This window comes from Babylonia areolata, chromosome 8 (assembly GCF_041734735.1).
Source record: "Babylonia areolata isolate BAREFJ2019XMU chromosome 8, ASM4173473v1, whole genome shotgun sequence".
NCBI classification, from domain to species: domain Eukaryota; kingdom Metazoa; phylum Mollusca; class Gastropoda; order Neogastropoda; family Buccinidae; genus Babylonia; species Babylonia areolata.
Window position 1 is genome coordinate 1,144,681 of NC_134883.1, and position 22,019 is coordinate 1,166,699.

Consider the following 22,019-nt stretch of genomic DNA (forward strand, 5'->3'; position numbering starts at 1 on the left):
GGTGTGGTGTGCTGTATTGTCATGGTGGTGTGGTGTGCTGTATTGTCATGGTGGGTGTGGTGTGCTGTATTGTCATGGTGGGTGTGCTGTATTGTCATGGTGGGTGTGGTGTGGTGTATTGTCATGGTGGTGTGGTGTGCTGTATTGTCATGGTGGGTGTGGTGTGCTGTATTGTCATGGTGGGTGTGGTGTGCTGTATTGTCATGGTGGGTGTGGTGTGGTGTGCTGTATTGTCATGGTGGGTGTGGTGTGGTGTATTGTCATGGTGGGTGTTGTGTCCAGTATTGTCATGGTGGGTGTGGTGTGGTGTATTGTCATGGTGGGTGTGGTGTGGTGTGCTGTATTGTCATGGTGGGTGTGGTGTGGTGTATTGTCATGGTGGGTGTTGTGTCCAGTATTGTCATGGTGGGTGTGGTGTGGTGTATTGTCATGGTGGGTGTTGTGTGGTGTATTGTCATGGTGGGTGTGGTGTGCTGTATTGTCATGGTGGGTGTGGTGTGGTGTATTGTCATGGTGGGTGTGGTGTGCTGTATTGTCATGGTGGGTGTGGTGTGGTGTATTGTCATGGTGGGTGTGGTGTCCAGTATTGTCATGGTGGGTGTGGTGTGCTGTATTGTCATGGTGGGTGTGGTGTGGTGTATTGTCATGGTGGGTGTGGTGTGCTGTATTGTCATGGTGGGTGTGGTGTGGTGTATTGTCATGGTGGGTGTGGTGTGGTGTATTGTCATGGTGGTGTGGTGTGGTGTATTGTCATGGTGGGTGTGGTGTGGTGTATTGTCATGGTGGGTGTGGTGTGGTGTATTGTCATGGTGGGTGTTGTGTCCAGTATTGTCATGGTGGGTGTGGTGTGGTGTGGTGTATTGTCATGGTGGGTGTGGTGTGGTGTATTGTCATGGTGGGTGTGGTGTCCAGTATTGTCATGGTGGGTGTGGTGTGGTGTATTGTCATGGTGGGTGTGGTGTGGTGTATTGTCATGGTGGGTGTGGTGTCCAGTATTGTCATGGTGGGTGTGGTGTGCTGTATTGTCATGGTGGGTGTGGTGTGGTGTATTGTCATGGTGGGTGTGGTGTCCAGTATTGTCATGGTGGGTGTGGTGTGCTGTATTGTCATGGTGGGTGTGGTGTATTGTCATGGTGGTGTGGTGTGCTGTATTGTCATGGTGGGTGTGTTGTGTTGTCATGGTGGGTGTGGTGTGCTGTATTGTCATGGTGGTGTGGTGTGGTGTACTGTCATGGTGGGTGTGGTGTGCTGTATTGTCATGGTGGTGTGGTGTGGTGTACTGTCATGGTGGTGTGGTGTGCTGCCGATACAGAGGAGGTGAGGCTGAAGCAGCCCAGCATGCGGTGGGAGCCCAGCATCCAGGCGGTGCCGGACCTGGACAACCGGTCCCTGGTGGTGACGGTGAAGCCCCTGAAACCAGACATCGCCTACCTGAAGCTGTGCGTCAGCAGGGCCAGCAGCATCCCCTGTCTGGGCAAGGTGTTCCTCATGGAGGTCAGTCAGCACTGGGCGGAGGTCTTTTCTCCTTTTTGTACCTGTTGGTGGGAAGGTGGTAGGGTAGTCTTATATGTTGATTTGAAGTTTTATTAATTTGTTGTCACAAGGTTGACTGTCCTAAAACCCTCATGGCAGAGAGAGTGGGGATGTAACTTGGGAAATACACTCTCTACTATAATCAAATTGTAGCCCAGATAGTTGGGACAGCAGTTGCCTCCTCTGCTGTTCTGATGGCCATAGATGGACACAACTACAATGATTTGTTGTATCAGTTTGTTAACAAGTGGAAGTGGAATGGTTTGTTGAAATGAGTGTATGTGTTTTAGTGTGTGTGTGTGTGTGTTGACGCTGTGAGTTTGTTCCTGTGAAAGTATGTTTGCCATGTATGTGTTTGCATGCATGCAAACTGGCCTTTTGATTGCATGGAATATATATGTGTGGATACTTGTGAATATTTGCATTGTTGACCTGTTCATCAACAGTATTAACAACAGCATTATGCCCTTCATGGAATAAGGGGAAGGAGGTTGCCTGCACATGGTGTGTGTTGTGATGTGGGCCTGTGCAGAGATGCTATTTTGAACAAGTACCTGTGTCTGTAAAATCTTTAACTTGGTCAACATCTCTGTACTGTATGACTGTCGGTATTTCATTCATATATACTCCAGGTATCTGCTTGCACTTGAGAATGTGAGTAAATGTGTGGACATGTATTACCTGTCTTTACATGCATGCTTTATTATATAAAAGTGGTTGTGGTGTTTTGCAGAGCCCAAGCAACACACTGCGCTATCGTGTGGAAGGCCTGGCATGCAACCAGTCATACTACATTTATGTGAGTAACATGCTTTCCTGCTTATTTTCTGATGAGGTGATGTTGATGAACTGTTTGTATTAACACTACAGGCCTTGGCGTGAGATGTTGGTATTAATACACGCATCCTTTGCATGAACTGTCAGTATTAATATACTGATCACTGGCAAATGAAATGTCAGTATTAATCCATGGATCCTTGGCATTAAATGTTTGTGATAATACATGCATCCTTGACATGAAATATTGACATTGATACATGCATACTTTACTTTAGTATTTCACATGTACTATACCCAAGTGTGAAAGGGGAAGGTAAAACGAGGTAGAAGGAAGAAAAGTGAACCCCATCTTCGCATGCTGAGCCCTTGATACACACACACACACACACACACACACACACACACACACAGACACACAAGCTGTTTGTTAATGAGCATGATGCCTGCTGCATCACATTCCAACTAGATGATCAACATGGGGATAGGGGTGAGTTCTGTTGATGGTGCAACATCTGGTGCTGCCTGGAAATGATTGGTCTGGGCAACACCAGGTGAACGCAGAGGGGGGTGGGGGTGGTGACATGGAACAAGCTGGTGTGAAAGGATCCGGGAGAGAATTGATTTGGCTTTGCTGATTCTCTCTCCTTGTCTCTGTCTCTCTTGCTTTTTCTTTATTTGTCTTTTTCTCTTTTTCTCTCTCTCACCCCCCTCTGTCTCTGTCTCTCTCTCTCTCTCTGTGGAGGAAGGTGGCAGTATGGTTAAGACACCTATCTGCCAAAACAGAGTCGGTGAAGGTCGGGGTTTGAATCCTGCTCTCGCCCTTTCTCTCAAGTCTGACTGGAAAATGAAACTGAGCGTCTAGTCATTCGGATGAGATGATTAACTGAGTCCCTTGTGCAGCATGCACTTGGCACACTGAAAAAGAACTCATGGCAACAAGAGTGTTGTGCTGTGGCAAAATTCATTGGAGGAAATCCACTCTGATAGCTACAGATATATGAGGAAATCCACTCTGATAGCTACACAGATATATATGAGGAAATCCACTCTGATAGCTACACAGATATATATGAGGAAATCCACTCTGATAGCTACACAGATATATATGAGGAAATCCACTCTGATAGCTACACAGATATATATGAGGAAATCCACTCTGATAGCTACAGATATATATGAGGAAATCCACTCTGATAGCTACACAGATATATATGAGGAAATCCACTCTGATAGCTACACAGATATATATGAGGAAATCCACTCTGATAGCTACAAATATATGAGGAAATCCACTCTGATAGCTACACATGAGGAAATCCACTCTGATAGCTACACATGAGGAAATCCACTCTGATAGCTACACAGATATATATGAGGAAATCCACTCTGATAGCTACACATGAGGAAATCCACTCTGATAGCTACACAATATATGAGGAAATCCACTCTGATAGCTACAGATATATGAGGAAATCCACTCTGATAGCTACACATGAGGAAATCCACTCTGATAGCTACACATGAGGAAATCCACTCTGATAGCTACACATGAGGAAATCCACTCTGATAGCTACACAGATATATATGAGGAAATCCACTCTGATAGCTACACAATATATGAGGAAATCCACTCTGATAGCTACACATGAGGAAATCCACTCTGATAGCTACACAGATAAAATTATATGCAAGCACTCAAGGCCTGACTAAGCGCGTTGGGCCATGCTGCTGGTCAGGCATCTGTCTAGCAGGTGTGGGGTAGTGTATATGGATTTGTCCTGATGCAGTAATGCCTCCTTGATCAACTGAACTCAGCTGTGTCCTCCCCGCTCCCCCCCTCCCTCTCTTTCTCTCTCTCTCAAAAAGAAAAACATGCACATCAGCGGTGGAACACGACTTGACTATTTGTTGGTTTCATCTCATCTTCCATGTAGTTAGCATGGCTACATTTGTTGTAGTAGTTTTAGTTCTTTGTGTTCATTTTGTAGATCAGTTGGTTTTAGTAAGTGGCGTTCTCCTTTCCGTCTATGCAGGGGAGATAATCAGATCTGGATAAGGGATTTTGCTTGCTGAAAAAGCTACAGGTGTATGCAGCTCACATATAGCTCCCTTGTATATTTCTTTTCCTCCCTTTTTTTCCCTAGATTTTAACATTGACTGACTGATCAGCCCTTAGTAGTTAGAGTTTATTGATTGAAGATCAACTAATAGATTGCTTGGTTGGTTACTAGTTGGTTGGTTACTTCACCAAGCAGTGGTTTACTGGTTTGATGAATAACTTATGTGAAAGTCACCAGTTTGTCAGTTGACTTCAGGGGGATGAAAGTTGGTAGATTTGCTGGTTGATTTAATTCATTTGGCGTTGGTGATGGTTCAAAGTAGGTGAACTTGTTGACATGCCTCTTTATGTTGGTAAATGTGTTGGTTGATATGGTGAGATAAATCAAAATTAATTGATATGGTGAGATAAATCAAAATTAGTTGATTTGGGGAGAAGTGTCAAAACTGGTGAATTTTTGCATATATTAACTTTAACCATACCATTTTCTCTGCCAGATGGCTGCCTTACAAATTATTGATCACAAATGATTAGTAACCTGTTCATGATTAACGAAAATTAACCACCCATATTTATTTTCTTTTTATTGATATTCATAAGAAATGATTGAGGTGTTCACTTGCTGTGAACGTGTTCTAACATACTTGACAGTTTGTATTCGTTGACAGCTTGTGTAAGATCTTAAGAAATAATGATAATACTCCATGATGATAACCAACCAGTGTATTATCCAGCTGCTTGGCTGTTTCTATCAGAGTATTTATGGTGTTTGTTGTTGTTTGTTTTTTGTTTTGTTTTTTTTGTTCTTTGTTTTTTCTTCTTTATAAATGTCCATTAAGATGCTGTTGTTGTTGTAAAATGTCAACCTATCAAAATGGAATTAAAAAAAATGTTAAAAAAAAAAAAAGCCCATAAAAAAAGAAAAACAAAGAAAAGAATTTTTGCTTGATTGGGGAGGGGTGCAAAAATAGTAAATTTATTGGCTGATTTGGGGAGCGGTGTCAAAGTTTGTAAACTTGTTGGTTGATTTAGGGAGGTAGGGAGGAGTGTCCAAACTGGTAAATTTTGTTGTTTCAGAGCAGGTGAATTTATTGCTGCATTGTTTGATTGTTGTGTGTGTGTGTGGAAACAGGTGAAGCCTTTCAGCAGCAACAATGAGGAACTTGATGTGTGGCTGCACAAGACGGATCCCGTGTTCTTCCCCTGCTGGCCAGAAGGTGGGACAAGATCTGGTCACTTTCCCTTTCACTGCCTCCCTCTTTACCCTAAACATGCTGCCCCCCTGTGACTTGCTGGTTTTGTGCTGAGTCTCTGGTCATTGTGTTATCAGTCTGTGGTTTTCTTTGTTCATTTCCCTGTTAAAGCAGTGTCTTTCAAAATGTCTTTGTGCTTATGGGAGCCTAAAGTGGTGTTGTTGTTTGTTTTTTTTAATTTATTTATTTATTTATTTTTTTTTTAATTAAAAGACGCTTCTTTCATTTTCATTTGTTTCATGTGGAATCAAAATTTTTATGCTTGAAAGCATTGTGGTTATAAGTGGTTACAAGTTTGACATTTTCAAAGAAAATGGATTGACCTGATCTGATCCTGCCTGTCACTGGCTATTGCTTAACTCACTCAGTACGGCCAGTCCTCTCTTCTCCTCTACACAAACCCCTCGGATGTCCAGTGGGTGTCTGAATGACCCAACCTTTAGCTTCCGTCGTCAGAATTGTGGTATTCTTTGTCAACATTCACGTCTTCAGTATAAGAGCCTTCCGCTTGCAATATTTTGATGATGATAATTGGGGTGAAACACGGTAAACGTCGTCTCTTTCGCTGTTCGTATGGAGAGAGTTAAGTCAGTTGCTTTTTAATGGGTTCCATTTGATTCTGTATCTGAGGCATATTGGTGATTACGACAGTAAAATGTTTGTTATAAGTTTTGAAAATCAGACTCATTGTGAAAAACACAACCCCGTTCCTTTGCCTGTGCATAACACATAATGACATATACAGTAAGATTATTGTTCTCTGTTCTGTGTTCTTTTGATAAGAAGTGAATGACTGCTGCTATGTATGTGGGGGTGGGGGTGGGGTGGGGTGAATGAGCATGCGTCTATGTGCTTGTATTTGTGTGTGTGCTAATATGTTTTTATGCATGCTGTGTTACAACATATTTATGGGTAATGTGTATGTTTTGGAGAGAAAAAAGAAAATATGTGTATGTATATGTTTTGATGTGTGTGCGCGTGTATATGTTTTGAGTATTAATTGTGCATGTGTGGTGAATGTGAAGTATTGCTGTGTTTGCTCTGTACTTCCACTCTACTGTATTTCCTTCTCCCCCCTCTCCCTTTCTTATGTTCAAACAAAAGCCCCTCTCTCTTGGTCTATCTCTCTTACCCTCACATGGTCCTGCTTGATGGACTGGGCTACATACCAGCAACCAAAATGAGAATCTGTCTTTTTTTGCAACTGTATATTCTATTTGAAAAGCATCGGCTTTACCTATGACATTCTATATATGTTTTGTAACCTGCTGCAAAAGGACGAACATGCAAGGTCAATGGATTCCCTGTCATGTCAGTTTCTTAAGAGGCTTGCTTTTAGATACAAGTCTGAGGCTCAGAAGGTCATTCATTCCTAGGAGCAAAGGTGAAAGCAAGGGTTTGACACAATAAGAATGGTTAGTAAAGTTACGGTTCAAGTTAGATAGCATGCAACTCCTTGTCTGCAGACCCAACTACCACCACTACTACCACGACACAGAGACCCACCACCCATCGTAAGTGGTTTCACCCATGTAGAAGAGAACCCCAGTTTGCAGTGTGTGTGTCTGTCTCTGTCTCTTTTCACCCGGCAGGAAGGGGAGAACACAAGAAAGATGGTCAGCAGTGTTGTGTGATTATGGAAGAGAGGGAGGAGAAAAATTGGGGTGAGAACAATGTGTGAGATGGGTAAGGGTGTTTCTCCATAGTGAATGGGTTAAAGATGTGAATTGTATTGTGGGGTGAGAACAGTGTCTGTGATGGGTAATGGTGTTTCTCCATAGTGAATGGGTTAAAGATGTGAATTGTATTGTGGGGTGAGAACAATGTGTGAGATGGGTAATGGTGTTTCTCCATAGTGAGTGGGTTAAAGATGTGAATTGTATTGTGGGGTGAGAACAGTGTCTGTGATGGGTAAGGGTGTTTCTCCATAGTGAATGGGTTAAAGATGTGAATTGTATTGTGGGGTGAGAACAATGTGTGAGATGGGTAATGGTGTTTCTCCATAGTGAATGGGTTAAAGATGTGAATTGTATTGCGGGGTGAGAACAGTGTCTGTGATGTGTAAGGGTGTTTCTCCATAGTGAATGGGTTAAAGATGTGAATTGTATTGTGGGGTGAGAACAGTGTCTGTGATGGGTAAGGGTGTTTCTCCATAGTGAGTGGGTTAAAGATGTGAATTGTATTGTGGGGTGAGAACAGTGTCTGTGATGGGTAAGGGTGTTTCTCCATAGTGAGTGGGTTAAAGATGTGAATTGTATTGTGGGGTGAGAACAGTGTCTGAGATGGGTAACGGTGTTTCTCAATAGTGAATGGGTTAAAGATGTGAATTGTATTGCGGGGTGAGAACAATGTCTGTGATGGGTAAGGGTGTTTCTCCATAGTGAATGGGTTAAAGATGTGAATTGTATTGTGGGGTGAGAACAGTGTCTGTGATGGGTAAGGGTGTTTCTCCATAGTGAATGGGTTAAAGATGTGAATTGTATTGTGGGGTGAGAACAGTGTCTGAGATGGGTAACGGTGTTTCTCCATAGTGAATGGGTTAAAGATGTGAATTGTATTGCGGGGTGAGAACAATGTCTGTGATGGGTAAGGGTGTTTCTCCATAGTGAATGGGTTAAAGATGTGAATTGTATTGCGGGGTGAGAACAGTGTCTGTGATGGGTAAGGGTGTTTCTCCATAGTGAATGGGTTAAAGATGTGAATTGTATTGTGGGGTGAGAACAGTGTCTGAGATGGGTAACGGTGTTTCTCCATAGTGAATGGGTTAAAGATGTGAATTGTATTGTGGGGTTGGGAGGGGGGGGGGGGGGGAGGAGGGACAGAAGGAAAGGGGTATCGAAGAAAGCAGCAAATGAGGAAAGTGTGTATTTGACACACACAGGTAGCTGTGGCATATTAAGACTGATCTTTAAAGTGGTTTCAGTCCATCTTTCTTGTGTTCTTGGCCAAGTCAGTACAGCTATGCCAATTTCTTCTTCTTTCAATATAGATGTGTGATACCTGTTTATCTTTTTTTTTTTTATAAACATTATTTTGCATGTTTATGGGTGATACTGTATATACTTGAAGAATTTTTATTTAGAAATACTTTGTCTTCTTGTAGATTTTACTCTTCTTATTATATTGGTATGTTTGTAGTTTATGCTTTTCTACATTCTTTGAAATACATATTTTTTTACATTATATTGTATCTTTACTTCTTTTCTAGATGGTACTTCTTTGGAATGAAGTGTGTACCTTTTCTGTTTTTGTAGATTTAAAAAAAAAAAAATTTGAATAAGTGTTTTTATTATGTTTTTAATTTCTCATTTTCATTGAAAAAAAATGTTTGCAATTTTTCCTCTGTTTCTTAGTTTTATTACAGAAGCAAATTACACACTTGCCTGTTTTTCATTCATTGCACTGGTAGTCTTCTTTGCCAAGATGTATGAATGTGTCACCACCAAAAGCTTCGTAACATGTGTGATTGAATTCAGGTTTGGGTATTTGATGACAACTGCTGCTCTGTGCAGTACACATTCAATTTTACTCAAAGTTGAGCACAGTGTGCAGACTATGTACAAGCAAAGGGTACATAGACTACAAGTAAAATCATCTGAACCATGAACTAGGTGTGCAAATGAAAATTGTAAGAAAAGATGGTGATGTAAACTGTGACTAGAAATTCATTGCCTGAATCATTTGCGAAAATGTTTATTGAAATAATGTTGTATTTATTTGTGTGCATATCTGCCTGACTAAATGCTGCAGGAAGCATAGGAGTGTACTTTTATGTCACTGGATCATTATGTCACTGGATCAGTCATACATTCCCATGCACACACACCCCATTCAGTCTCTCTCTCTCTCTCTCTCTCTCTCTCTCTCCACCTCTGTCTGTCAGTCTCTCTCTGTCTTTCTCTCTCAAAGTTTTCAGCAGTTGGTGCATACTGGGAGTCCATATTGTTGTCCACAGAACACATGCACTATTTTAATCGGCACCAATAAGCAAACCTAGTCAACAGACCTCCCACAACTCACTAAGACGCTGACATGTGCATATCAGACACCTTTTACTGGTGATGGTGGAACTGGTGTGCTATGCTTCATGTTTTTGTATATATATATTGCAGTACAATGTTAGTCTGTTTGCTATGAGTGTATGGACCCATTTATTCTATTCAGTGTGCTGTGCTGAAGGTTATCCAGGGTATTGCTGGACAATGTTAGTCTGCTGTGAGAGTGTGGATTTATTCTACTCAGTGTGCTGCACTAAACGTTAACCGAGAATTGCAGTGCAGTGTTAGTCTGTTTGCTGTGAGAGTGTGTGGATTTATTCTGTTATTTCATCATCTACAGTTCAAAGAGTCTGGCATAAAATATGTACTCAGGAAGAAAAGTTTCAGAGCTTTGTTTGAGTAAAAGCATTGAATAAGTGTTCAGTTTTGTTATTATTTGTAGTAGTAGTATTTATTATTAAGGAAAAAGTGTGTGCATGTTAATGTATGTGTGAACGTTTGTTTGCTTTTTTTTTATTTTTTTTTTTATTATAGGCAGTAAAGGAGTTGGGGGAAACGTTTAAAAGGGGGGGGGGATTAAAAAAAGAAAGAAAAAAAAAGTGAATTACCCATGGTGAGGAGGAAGCAGTCAAGTGTGTTACCTCCCTTGTGTGACTGGCTCTTGAATGGCTGTCAGCTCATTCAAGTGGTTGATGAGGATCACTTTCCTTGTAGATTTTTTTTTTTTTTTTTTTTTAATAGAATTGCAGCACTTCTGTACTCTCTCTTCATGTTATTTTCTTTCTGTATCCCCCCCCTCCTCCCCACTCCCCCCCCCCCCCCCCCACCACTGTTTCCTGCATTTCATTCTGTCTGCTGCTCTCTTTCACTCTTCTTTCTCCACCCCCCACCCCCCAACTCCCTCTCTCTCTAGCTCTCTCCAGGTTGGATGTTTGCTTCTTTTTCTTCACTTTCATCTTTTTATTTTATTATTATTATATATATTTTTTGTTGTTGCTTGCTTGCTTCAGTCATTTTTAATGCAAAATTTTAAAGCCCGCATTGATAAAAACTGGAAGTTATTTCAGTGGACCTTGTTGAAGTTCAAGCAGGAAAGAAGGTCTGTAAGCAGCAATGTGGAATACAGTGGGCATAGGCACGGGGGGGGAAGTGGTGGGGGGGATTCAGTGCCCATCTTAACATGTCACTCTGTTTTGAGCGGTGTCAGTGTAGTGACAGAGTTAAGACCCTTTCTCCATCAACATTGAACCTGCATTTAACAAAGAAAAAAAAGGTGTGATGTGTGCTGTGTTTATTTTTATGTTTTCTGTTTGTTTCTGTATTCAGTTAAGTCCATCTGTTTGATTTGGCAACCATGCACAGACACTATGATATGCAGTGCATGTGTGTGTGTGTGAGAGAGTGAATAAGAGAGACAGACAGTCAGACAAACAGAGAGACAAGAGAGAGCTAGAGCTAGTGAATGTCTGGTTTCTGTAGCCCAGGTGTGTATATTTGTGCAAGTATATTTGAAATACAGTCATAAATATCAAGTAATTTTCACTCCCCACCCCTCACCCCACCCCCATCTTCCACCTCCGCCTGGAACTTGCATGCACCTACAAGTACATAATTATGCTTGTGTGTGTACGCACTCCTTTAGTCTCACTTTCCCCACTGTCTTTGTCTGTCTCTTCCTCTCTCACTCTCTTTCATGTGTTCACCTAGCCTTTTGTGTATGAAGCATACATGGAAGATAGCAAATATATTTAAGCTGTTGTCTGAATTAAAGTGTGATTCACTTTCGGGTTGTCATCAAAAAGTGGTTTCTAATGAAGTGGAGATTTCTTTTCAGAGTTATAGTTTCAGAAACGTAACATGAATTACCCTTCATTTAATTTTTTCTATAAATCAAAGACCTGACAGTTTGGAGGATATGGGGATGTCTGTGTGATACAGTGTGTGTGTGTGTGTGTGTGTGTGTGTGTGTAAATTGCCTGATAGCAATATTGATTTGTTAAAAAAAAAAAAAAAAAAAAAAAAATCTTATTGTAATGAATCTGTGTTGCTCAGCATCAAAGGTTACACATGATGGTGTGAAATACAGTTTTGTAATGATGCCTAATTTTCTTTTCCTTTTTATTTCAGGTTTGTTGTGGTTTCACATTATTTGTTTCTGGCCTGTTTTTTTTGTTTTGTATACATGTTTTTACCAATGATATGGCTCCTTGCAGTCGGCTTGGCCGCACTTCTGATAAAGAAAGGGGTGTTGAGAAAAAAATGAAACAGTTGTACAGTATATGGGTGGGCTAATGATACATGTGGGAAAGCAATGAGTTGACTTATCTCTTGTTGTTAGAAATTTGTTGTGAAAGGAAGCATTGTGTTGCTGTTACAGTGGACTGTACTTAAACTTCCCAGCTACATGCACATGTGCACAAACCTTCCCAGCTACATGCACATGTTCACAAACCTTCCCAGCTACATGCACGTGTGCACAACATCAGTGATACCTTTATGTTCAGACTTCTCTGGCATTTGCAAGAGTGATTGCAGAATGATCTTGTAGCCAGGCCAGTAGCATGGGAAGTTCAGGCGTTTGCATTATGCAATGCTCATGTGTTGCATGTATATGTGTGTTTTGTTATGTGCTTATGGTTTGCATGCGTTTTATGATGTGCTAATGTATTGAAAGTGCGTTGTGGTGTTCTGGTGTGCTGCACATGTGTTGTGATGTTCTAATATTGATATTGCATGTGTGTGTGTTAATATGGTGTGTGTGTGTGTGTGTGTGTGTGTGTTAATATGGTGCGTGTGTGTGTGTGTGTGTGTGTGTGTGTGTGTTAATATGGTGCATGTGTGTGTGTGTGTGTGTGTTAATATGGTGCATGTGTGTGTGTTAATATGGTGCATGTGTGTGTGTGTGTGTGTGTGTTAATATGGTGCATGTGTGTGTGTGTTGTGTGATGTGCTTTGTTGTGTCCGGCTGATTTGCAGCATGTGTATGTATGTAGCAATGAACTGATGTTTTGTGTGTGTGTGTGTGTGTGTGTGTGTGTGTGACATACCAGTGTGTCAGGATACCTATGTGTTGCGTTGTGTTGTGATGCGCTAAGTGTAACATGTTTTGCTGACCCACACAGAGCCGGTGAAGCCAGCGGTGGAGGGGGAGAGTGGCGTGGGGCTGGGCGTGGTGGGGGCCTTGGTGGGGGTGATCCTGTTGCTGTTGGTGGGCCTCCTTCTGCTCTGCTTCCTGTGGCGCAAAGGTCAGTTCCTCGGGGTCACCACAGGGCCCACCCCATGACTGTGGCTGAAAGGGGAGCGGATGTCTGTGGGGGTGTAGAGGGGTGATTGAAGAGGCAGTTTGTAACTGTGGGGTTTGGGGGTAGGGCATGTTCTTGATTAGGGGATGAGTGGGGTGTGCTTTATTCAGGGAGAGGGGAGCTTTGTTATGTCAATAGCAATGTGTCTTTATTATTTGTTTGGTAAGTGAATGGTGTTTAAAAGTTGAAATGGATACGGTTTGATACCAGACAGACAGTGGAAGACAGGAAAGACACATGACTACCACTCCCATAGACACACACACCAGGGTGCACACACACACTGACACACACTTTTACATACTTTTACAAACACAGACACACAGACACAGACACACACACACACACACACACACACACACACACACATACATACATACATACATACATACATACATACACACGCACACACAAACACATGCTCTCACACTCACACTCATGTGCACACTCTCTCACACACTCGCTGACTTGAGTCATATCGTGCAATGAACTACATGACGTTAAGAATGACTCCTGTATCAGCAAGAAGCATAAAGTGTGAGAAAGAGCATCTAGGAAAAGGGGGATGATGTAGAAAGATAGCATCAAGATGGACTTCATTGTTCCAGGTTATCTGCAGAAGATTTGGTTCCTGAGATCCTGTTTTCCACACGCTGGATTGTCAACCAGTAAGTTATCCACTGTGCTATTTCCTGCCTCTGTGGTTTGTCATTAAACAAAATTGGCCCTAAATAATGAAGACGAGATCATCAAACTATTTACTAGTTAAATGATCTCAGCCATTCATTATTTCCGTCATTGTTAGACATTGAATAATTATAAGGGTGCATGCTAATGCAACCCTTATATGCAAAAGCATGTTTCTAAGGTTTCAGTTTCTTTAAATTTGGCTGATGTGTGTGGTTGAATACTCTAACAAACTTTATTTATATTTTCAAGTACATGTAAATTGACAACAGTCTTTGAAGTTTGCAGTGGTAAGTAGTCTTCAGTCTGGAAAATCATTGCAGAACTAAGTGCAGTTTTGCTACTGCTGATGGTGTCAAGAAAATCACCAGTTCCTGAGAGATGTAGGTGATATTGCTGGTCAGTTAAACAAAATAGCCTGCCGTTTTTTGTTTGTTTGTTTGCTGTATGGAGTTCTAGTCACAGTGGATCTACGGGCGTTGTGCATAAGAGCCTTCTGAGTCCAGATTATTCTAGGTTCTTCTCTTGTAGATGAAGTCTGTGTCAGACCTGAGATTTTTTGCTTGACATGTGCCTTGTGAACATCTTCACTTCTGAACTGAAAACCCAATGGATCATCAGCTGGTTAAAGGATTCAGAATACTGAGACATTGTGCGGACTGTTTTCTTCTTCTTCGTTTTTTTGTTTGGTTGTTAAAAAAGTTATTTGAAGTGTATCGGGTGTCTTGATATATTAGTGAATTTTTTTTATAACAATATACTGAATATATATAATATATATGTATATTGAAGTTTTCATTTGTGTAGTCAGTGTGTTTTGTTGTCAGGGCATTAGAAGTGGGTTGGGTGGGGGGTTGTAGTCCACCCTCTTAGAGAGGACGCTAGGTAGATAGGAAGGGGGGAGGGTGGGGGGTTGTAGTCCACCCTCTTAGAGAGGACGCTAGGTAGATAGGAAGGGGGGAGGGTGGGGGGTTGTAGTCCACCCTCTTAGAGAGGACGTCAGGTAGATAGGAAGGGGGGAGGGTGGGGGGTTGTAGTCCACCTTCTTAGAGACGACGTCAGGTAGATAGGAAGGGGGGAGGGTGGGGGGTTGTAGTCCACCCTCTTAGAGAGGACGCTAGGTAGATAGGAAGGGGGGAGGGTGGGGGGTTGTAGTCCACCCTCTTAGAGAGGACGCTAGGTAGATAGGAAGGGGGGAGGGTGGGGGGTTGTAGTCCACCCTCTTAGAGAGGACGTCAGGTAGATAGGAAGGGGGGAGGGTGGGGGGTTGTAGTCCACCTTCTTAGAGACGACGTCAGGTAGATAGGAAGGGGGGAGGGTGGGGGGTTGTAGTCCACCCTCTTAGAGAGGACGTCAGGTAGATAGGAAGGGGGGAGGGTGGGGGGTTGTAGTCCACCCTCTTAGAGAGGATGTCAGGTAGATAGGAAGGGGGGAGGGTGGGGGGTTGTAGTCCACCCTCTTAGAGACGACGTCAGGTAGGTAGGAAGGGGGGAGGGTGGGGGGTTGTAGTCCACCCTCTTAGAGACGACGTCAGGTAGATAGGAAGGGGGGAGGGTGGGGGGTTGTAGTCCACCCTCTTAGAGAGGACGTCAGGTAGATAGGAAGGGGGGAGGGTAGGGGGTTGTAGTCCACCCTCTTAGAGAGGACGTCAGGTAGATAGGAGGGGGGGGGGGGGGGGGGTTGTAGTCCACCCTCTTAGAGACGACATCAGGTAGATAGGAAGGGGGGAGGGTGGGGGGTTGTAGTCCACCCTCTTAGAGAGGATGTCAGGTAGATAGGAAGGGGGGGGGGGGGTTGTAGTCCACCCTCTTAGAGAGGACGTCAGGTAGATAGGAAGGGGGGAGGGTGGGGGGTTGTAGTCCACCCTCTTAGAGAGGACGTCGGGTAGATAGGAAGGGGGGAGGGTGGGGGGTGGGGGGTTGTAGTCCACCCTCTTAGAGAGGACGTCAGGTAGATAGGAAGGGGGGGAGGGTGGGGGGTTGTAGTCCACCCTCTTAGAGAGGACGTCAGGTAGATAAGAAGGGGGGAGGGTGGGGGGTTGTAGTCCACCCTCTTAGAGAGGACGTCAGGTAGATAGGAAGGGGGGAGGGTGGGGGGTGGGGGGTTGTAGTCCACCCTCTTAGAGAGGACGTCGGGTAGATAGGAAGGGGGGAGGGTGGGGGGTTGTAGTCCACCCTCTTAGAGAGGACGTCGGGTAGATAGGAAGGGGGGAGGGTGGGGGGTTGTAGTCCACCCTCTTAGAGAGGACGTTAGGTAGATAGGAGGGGGGGGGGGGTTGTAGTCCACCCTCTTAGAGAGGACGTCAGGTAGGTAGGAAGGGGGGAGGGTGGGGGGTTGTAGTCCACCCTCTTAGAGAGGACGTCAGGTAGATAGGAAGGGGGGAGGGTGGGGGGTTGTAGTCCACCCTCTTAGAGAGGACGTCAGGTAGATAGGAAGGGGGGGGAGGGTGGGGGGTTGTAGTCCACCCTCTTAGAGAGGACGTCAGGTAGATAGGAAGGGTGGGGGGTGGGGGGTTGTAGTCCACCCTCTTAGAGAGGACGTCAGGTAGATAGGAAGGGTGGGGGGTGGGGGGTTGTAGTTCACCCTCTTAGAGAGGACATCGGATAGATAGGAAGGGGGGAGTGTGGGGGGTTGTAGTCCACCCTCTTAGAGAGGACGTTAGGTAGATAGGAGGGGGAGGGGGGGGGGGGGTTGTAGTCCACCCTCTTAGAGAGGACGTCAGGTAGATAGGAAGGGGGGAGGGTGGGGGGTTGTAGTCCACCCTCTTAGAGAGGACGTCAGGTAGATAGGAAGGGGGGAGGGTGGGGGGTTGTAGTCCACCCTCTTAGAGAGGACGTCAGGTAGATAGGAAGGGGGGGGGGTGGGGGTGTAGTCCACCCTCTTAGAGAGGACGTTAGGTAGATAGGAAGGGGGGAGGGTGTAACCTTGTTTGTCTTGCCCCTTATCTGTTTTCAAATTGTGTACTCATTTAGATCTCTTTTGAACTCAGGGGTTGACAGACTTTGGATGGGAATCTTGTGATTGTATTTTTTCATGCTTTTTGTGGCCATGTTTTGTTGACCGACCTCTTTTCAGAGCAGTTGCAGCCAGCAACTTTTTATCATGACTGAACCCTTGTTTGTCATTATTGGGACAGTTATTCACTTACAAGTTCATATGTGTTGCGATTGTTATCATAGACAAATAACCTGTTTTATTTTCTTCTGCAGGTATGATCTGACTATAAGTATGCTATTCCCAGGTGTATTTTGTTTGGTTTTTTGTGATTGTTATCATAAACATAATTATAACTGTTTTTTTTTTTCTTCTACAGGTATTCCAGTTATATTTTGTTTGTTTTATTTTGTGAATGTCATTCCCATGGAGGTGAAATTTATACTTTTTCGGTGCATTATTAGCATCACTTTGAAATGCCTGAATAGTTATTCACAATCAAAATAAGTGTGAAAAAAGCTCAGACTCAGAATCCACATTCATTTTTTTTTTTATAAAAAAATATTTTCTTTGCTTTTGTATCATGTATAGTTTTTGCACCAGAATTTGCTTTTTCATTTATTACTCCTGAATCCTTAAAATTTCCTGGCAAGGGGAGAGTACTTAAATTTTTATTTTTCAATTTTTTTTAAACAGAATTCCCTGACACTGAATGGGTTAAGTTAATTTTGTTCCAAACACTGCGTTTCACTTTGATCAGCAAACAGGTGTAAAACAAGCAGAGGGAAAATGTTGTTCTGTGATATGCTTTTCCTTGCAGGCTGAGGTGTGTGCAGAAAGGAAAAAGGTTCTGTGGAAAGCCAGACACACCCGATGGAAAATTGTTACAATGCCAAACGTACTATTTCATCTGTTTGTTTTGGGCCATAATTCAAACCATTTCCTGTAGGTATTTCATCCCTTTTATGTATATTGGCATACTTCCACAGTCTGCTTCATGTGCATACCTTTGTTCATTTGTGCCAATGCAGGTCTGAGTGTGTTGTTTGTGTCATTGCTGATTTGATTAACACTTTATATTATTACTTTATGCTGGGGGTTTTTTGTTAGCAACTTTGTCTCAAAAATTGTTTGTCAACAGGGCGTAGAATAGTGAGCTATACCAGATGTTTTCAGTTTGTCAACAGGGTTTAGAATAGTGAGCTATACCAGATGTTTTCAGTTTGTCAACAGGGTGTAGAATAGTGAGCTATACCAGATGTTTTCAGTTTCAAAGAGACGTCAAAGCAAGCAGACTGATCCATATAAACTTGACCACATTTGCTTTTCAAAGGTAATAATACAGTAAAAGAGAAACAGATGCCTGACCAGTGCATAAACCCAACACAGTTTTGGCCTAGAGAGCCTCAGAAGATTTAGCTGTACATTACTTTTAAACATGATGTTAGAGTGATCAAAATGTATGGATGTTGAAGAGAAGTAGGCAATACTGAGTGTATTTTTTCCCCTTCTTTTCTGCAGAAGTTGTTCAGCTGTATGTGAGGGAGAGTGAGCCCTTCTCTCGTCTGGTGAAGGCACACAGGGACTATCTGTGTAAACACGTCATGCTGGAATGGGTTGACTGTGAGGACATGCGGTATCAACAGGATGTTGAGCAGTGGCTGGGTCAGGCTGGCACCTTCCTGGTCTACCTGTCTCCTGTGTTGATGAATGAGTTGCTGTATGCCCAGGGCATGGGCAGCAGAAGTGAGGCCACATTGCAGAACCCTTTTCTCACCACCATGATCAACCACATTCAGAGTTTAGCTTCATGCAGGGGGCGGAAGCAGAAGGCAGCCTCCATCATCTTCATTTCTCCTGAATGCTGGTCCGAAGATCTGGGCTCAGAGTTGAGCAAGCTGGTGGTTTACAGGAACATGCCTTGTCACTCCATCAGCTCCCCCCCAGCTCCCCTGCTGAGAAGACTCAGTGACTGTCATCGCTGCATGTTCACCGCGTGCCTGTCAGAAACACAGGACAGCCAGGACATCAGCAACACCATCAAAACGCTGCAGAGGACAGTTCAAACCAACGAGAGCCAGTACCGGGAGGTGTACATGAATGGCCATGCCAGCATGTTGGGTGACGGGGATTGTAACGGCGCAGTCCTGCAGGGCAAGGGCATGGAGACCCCTTACGGGCGGCAAGGTCATCCCCATCGTACAGACAGCGGCTTCTCGTCCTCGGCCCCTGACCGCCATCGTGGCGGTTCCAACTCCAGCTCGGAACACGCCAGTCAGCGTGTGGAGAATGGGGAGGAGGAGGGCACAGAGAGAGACCCTATGATCCAGGGTGGGGGCAGAAACTTGTCTGTGTCACAGGTGTGTATCTTCGTGCCCCCAGAGTCCGTGGCTGATGACGATGACAGTATGGTGATAGCAGAGAAGATCCGGCAAGTGAACCTCAACGGGGAGTGGTCCAGCAGACAGTCACACGATTGGGAAACTGTGTAGACATGTTTGGATCTGTCCATTTGTTTTGTTTGGAGGTGAAAAAAATCAGCATGTGTGTTAACTGTTGGGAGGTCATGATGGACCTGGTAAGATCTGTCCGTGTCTTTGATCATGTGACTGCTGTCAGCACTCAGACCTGGGACAGGGGGACAGGAGTTTATTGTCAGGCAATAATCTCTGCTTGTCAGAAAGTCAACTTTTTGTGGTGAAATTGTTTTGAAAGCTGAAAGGTTGTGGACGGGTCATTAAGTGAAAGGCACTGTTGCCTTTGATTCCATTCCAGTTCTGTTACTGGTCAACTGCATGTTTTTTTGAAACCATGTTATGTTTGGGATCATAACCCACTTGCTTGTTTTTCTGCCAATTTTGTAATAATCTGGTAGTATCTGCTTGTGGAAAGAAAAAAAAGAAAAGAAAAGAAAAGAAAAAAAGATGGTGTTGTGTTTGGAGAGGAAAGATGGCCTGTTTGTAGACACATCCATGATTTTGACAATCAGGCAAAAAGACTGTCTCAGTGTTGTCAAGGAGCTTTGTTTTTGGGTGTAGATATTTGGTGGTTTTTTGTTTTTGCTTTTTGAACATTTGAAGACTGGCATGAATTTGCTTAAACTGGTGGTGTACTGGTTCATTATTTGGTCTGGGCACGAGTTGAAGCAGTACTGACTTGTGACAGCACTGTTGCCAGTGATAAAGGCCTTTCCCATGGTCAGGACCTTATCATTTGGGGTTTCTGCTGTGCCTGGAACTTGACAGCCATTTGGGATTCCCTGTTTGATGTTCAGATGTTTGAACTTCGGTTTTCTTTTCTTAAAATACCTTTCTTTTTCCTGTTTTTTTTTCTCTCTGGGATCTGTCAGTCCACTGCTTTCCAAGGTCAGTTTCCATCTTCAAGACCATCTCCATCTTCAAGACCATCTCCTTCTTCAAGACCATCTCCATCTTCAAGACCATCACCTTCTTCAAGACCATCTCCATCTCCATCTTCAAGACCATCTCCATCTTCAAGACCATCTCCATCTCCATCTTCAAGACCATCTCCATCTTCAAGACCATCTCCATCTCCATCTTCAAGACCATTTCCATCTTCAAGACCATCACCTTCTTCAAGACCATCTCCATCTCCATCTTCAAGACCATTTCCATCTTCAAGACCATCACCTTCTTCAAGATCACCTTCTTCAAGACCATCACCTTCAAGACCATCTCCTTCTTCAAGACCATCTCCATCTTCAAGACCATCTTCATCTCCATCTTCAAGACCATCTCCTTCTTCAAGACCATCTTCATCTCCATCTTCAAGACCATCTCCTTCTTCAAGACCATCTCCATCTTCAAGACCATCTCCATCTTCAAGACCATCTCCATCTCCATCTTCAAGACCATCTTCATCTCCATCTTCAAGACCATCTCCATCTCCATCTTCAAGACCATCTTCATTTCCATCTTCAAGACCATCTCCATCTTCAAGACCATCTCCATCTTCTATCTTCAACTTAGTATAAAGGATAAAAAAAAAAAGAGTACAAGCTCAAGTAATGGCCTCAGATCTGTTGTGATGAAAAAAAGTAACACGACTGAGTGTTAGCCACAGTGAGATACTAGACAAGTGATTGTCCATCAAGGCTGGCAGATATCCTCATGTTGGCCACAGTGAGATACTAGACAAGTCTGATTGTCCATCAAGGCTGGCAGATATCCTCATGTTGGCCACAGTGAGATACTAGACAAGTCTGATTGTCCATCAAGGCTGGCAGATATCCTCATGTTGGCCACAGTGAGATACTAGACAAGTGATTGTCCATCAAGGCTGGCAGATATCCTCATGTTGGCCACAGTGAGATACTAGACAAGTCTGATTGTCCATCAAGGCTGGCAGATATCCTCATGTTGGCCACAGTGAGATACTAGACAAGTCTGATTGTCCATCAAGGCTGGCAGATATCCTCATGTTGGCCACAGTGAGATACTAGACAAGTCTGATTGTCCATCAAGGCTGGCAGATATCCTCATGTTGGCCACAGTGAGATACTAGACAAGTCTGATTGTCCATCAAGGCTGGCATATATCCTCATAGCGTGTGGAGTTCACATCATGCTGATAAGTAATCAACGATGTATGTGTAATGGAAATATCTGAGATGTTATCTTGATCTGCTCTAGGTTCAGTGCACAGATATTCATCATTCCTTGTGTGGAAAGCTGCCTTCGTATTGATCTCTCACACAAAGTGTTTGGCTTTATAGTGTCTGCCCTGAATCATAGTTATGTACTTGTAGGTCATGTGTTTGTAAAGTACAACAATATATATATATATATATATATATATATATATATATATAAAGCCTTTGTGCTAGTTTGATTGATCATTATGTGACATATGTGTTGTTGGACAACTTAAATCTGTTTGGTTTTACTGATAGGCGTGTATATAATATTGCTTTAAGATAAAGGAAAAATTATGTGTATGTGTATATGTATACAAAATATTAAAACAAAACACACACACACACACACACACACATACAGTATTTTGTATACACACTGTGTGTGTGTGTGTGTGTGTGACACTGTGTGTGTGTGTGTGTGTGTGTGTGTGTGTTGTATTACTCTTTTTGTCACAACAGATTTCTCTGTGTGAGATGTATGTTTATGACTGGAGGTGTGTTCTGGATGGCTTTTGGCCCTGATTTGATCACATTAATTGGGATAAGAATGAGCCAGAACCCCCAGTTCAGATCAGGCGTCACTGTATTCAGACAAATCGATATACACTACACTACATCCACACACACACAGGTAGATACAAAGAGCAAAGCTGTCTAATTATAATTTTATGAATACACAAGTTGGACAGAGCTTTGACCTTATGTGCACTCTTTAGAATACAGATCTCTATACTTATGGAGAAGATAAAAAAGACCCTGTTTTGTACACACCTGATCAGCAGGATGTATCTATATGGGTTGGTTCCTTGAGTGCAGG

At 43.2% G+C, this 22,019-nt stretch overlaps 1 protein-coding gene and 1 pseudogene across 2 annotated transcripts in view; both read left to right on the forward strand.

The window, feature by feature from the left end:
• The window catches only part of LOC143284937 (uncharacterized), a 30,804-nt pseudogene extending 29,705 nt beyond the window's left edge, over window positions 1-1,099 (forward strand).
• Window positions 1-19,812, forward strand: part of LOC143284451 (uncharacterized) — a 262,254-nt gene extending 242,442 nt beyond the window's left edge. The window contains exons 6-12 of one of the 2 annotated variants that reach the window (XM_076591090.1): window positions 1,313-1,494; window positions 2,267-2,332; window positions 5,505-5,589; window positions 7,092-7,139; window positions 12,746-12,868; window positions 13,534-13,593; window positions 18,068-19,812. In XM_076591090.1, the coding sequence (XP_076447205.1) occupies window positions 1,313-1,494; window positions 2,267-2,332; window positions 5,505-5,589; window positions 7,092-7,139; window positions 12,746-12,868; window positions 13,534-13,593; window positions 18,068-19,038 (1,535 nt within the window). In that variant the 3' untranslated portion in view covers window positions 19,039-19,812. The remainder of the gene's footprint in view (window positions 1-1,312; window positions 1,495-2,266; window positions 2,333-5,504; window positions 5,590-7,091; window positions 7,140-12,745; window positions 12,869-13,533; window positions 13,594-18,067) is intronic. The other variant, XM_076591091.1, reaches the window with a different exon arrangement.
• Window positions 19,813-22,019: the final 2,207 nt, after the last annotated feature.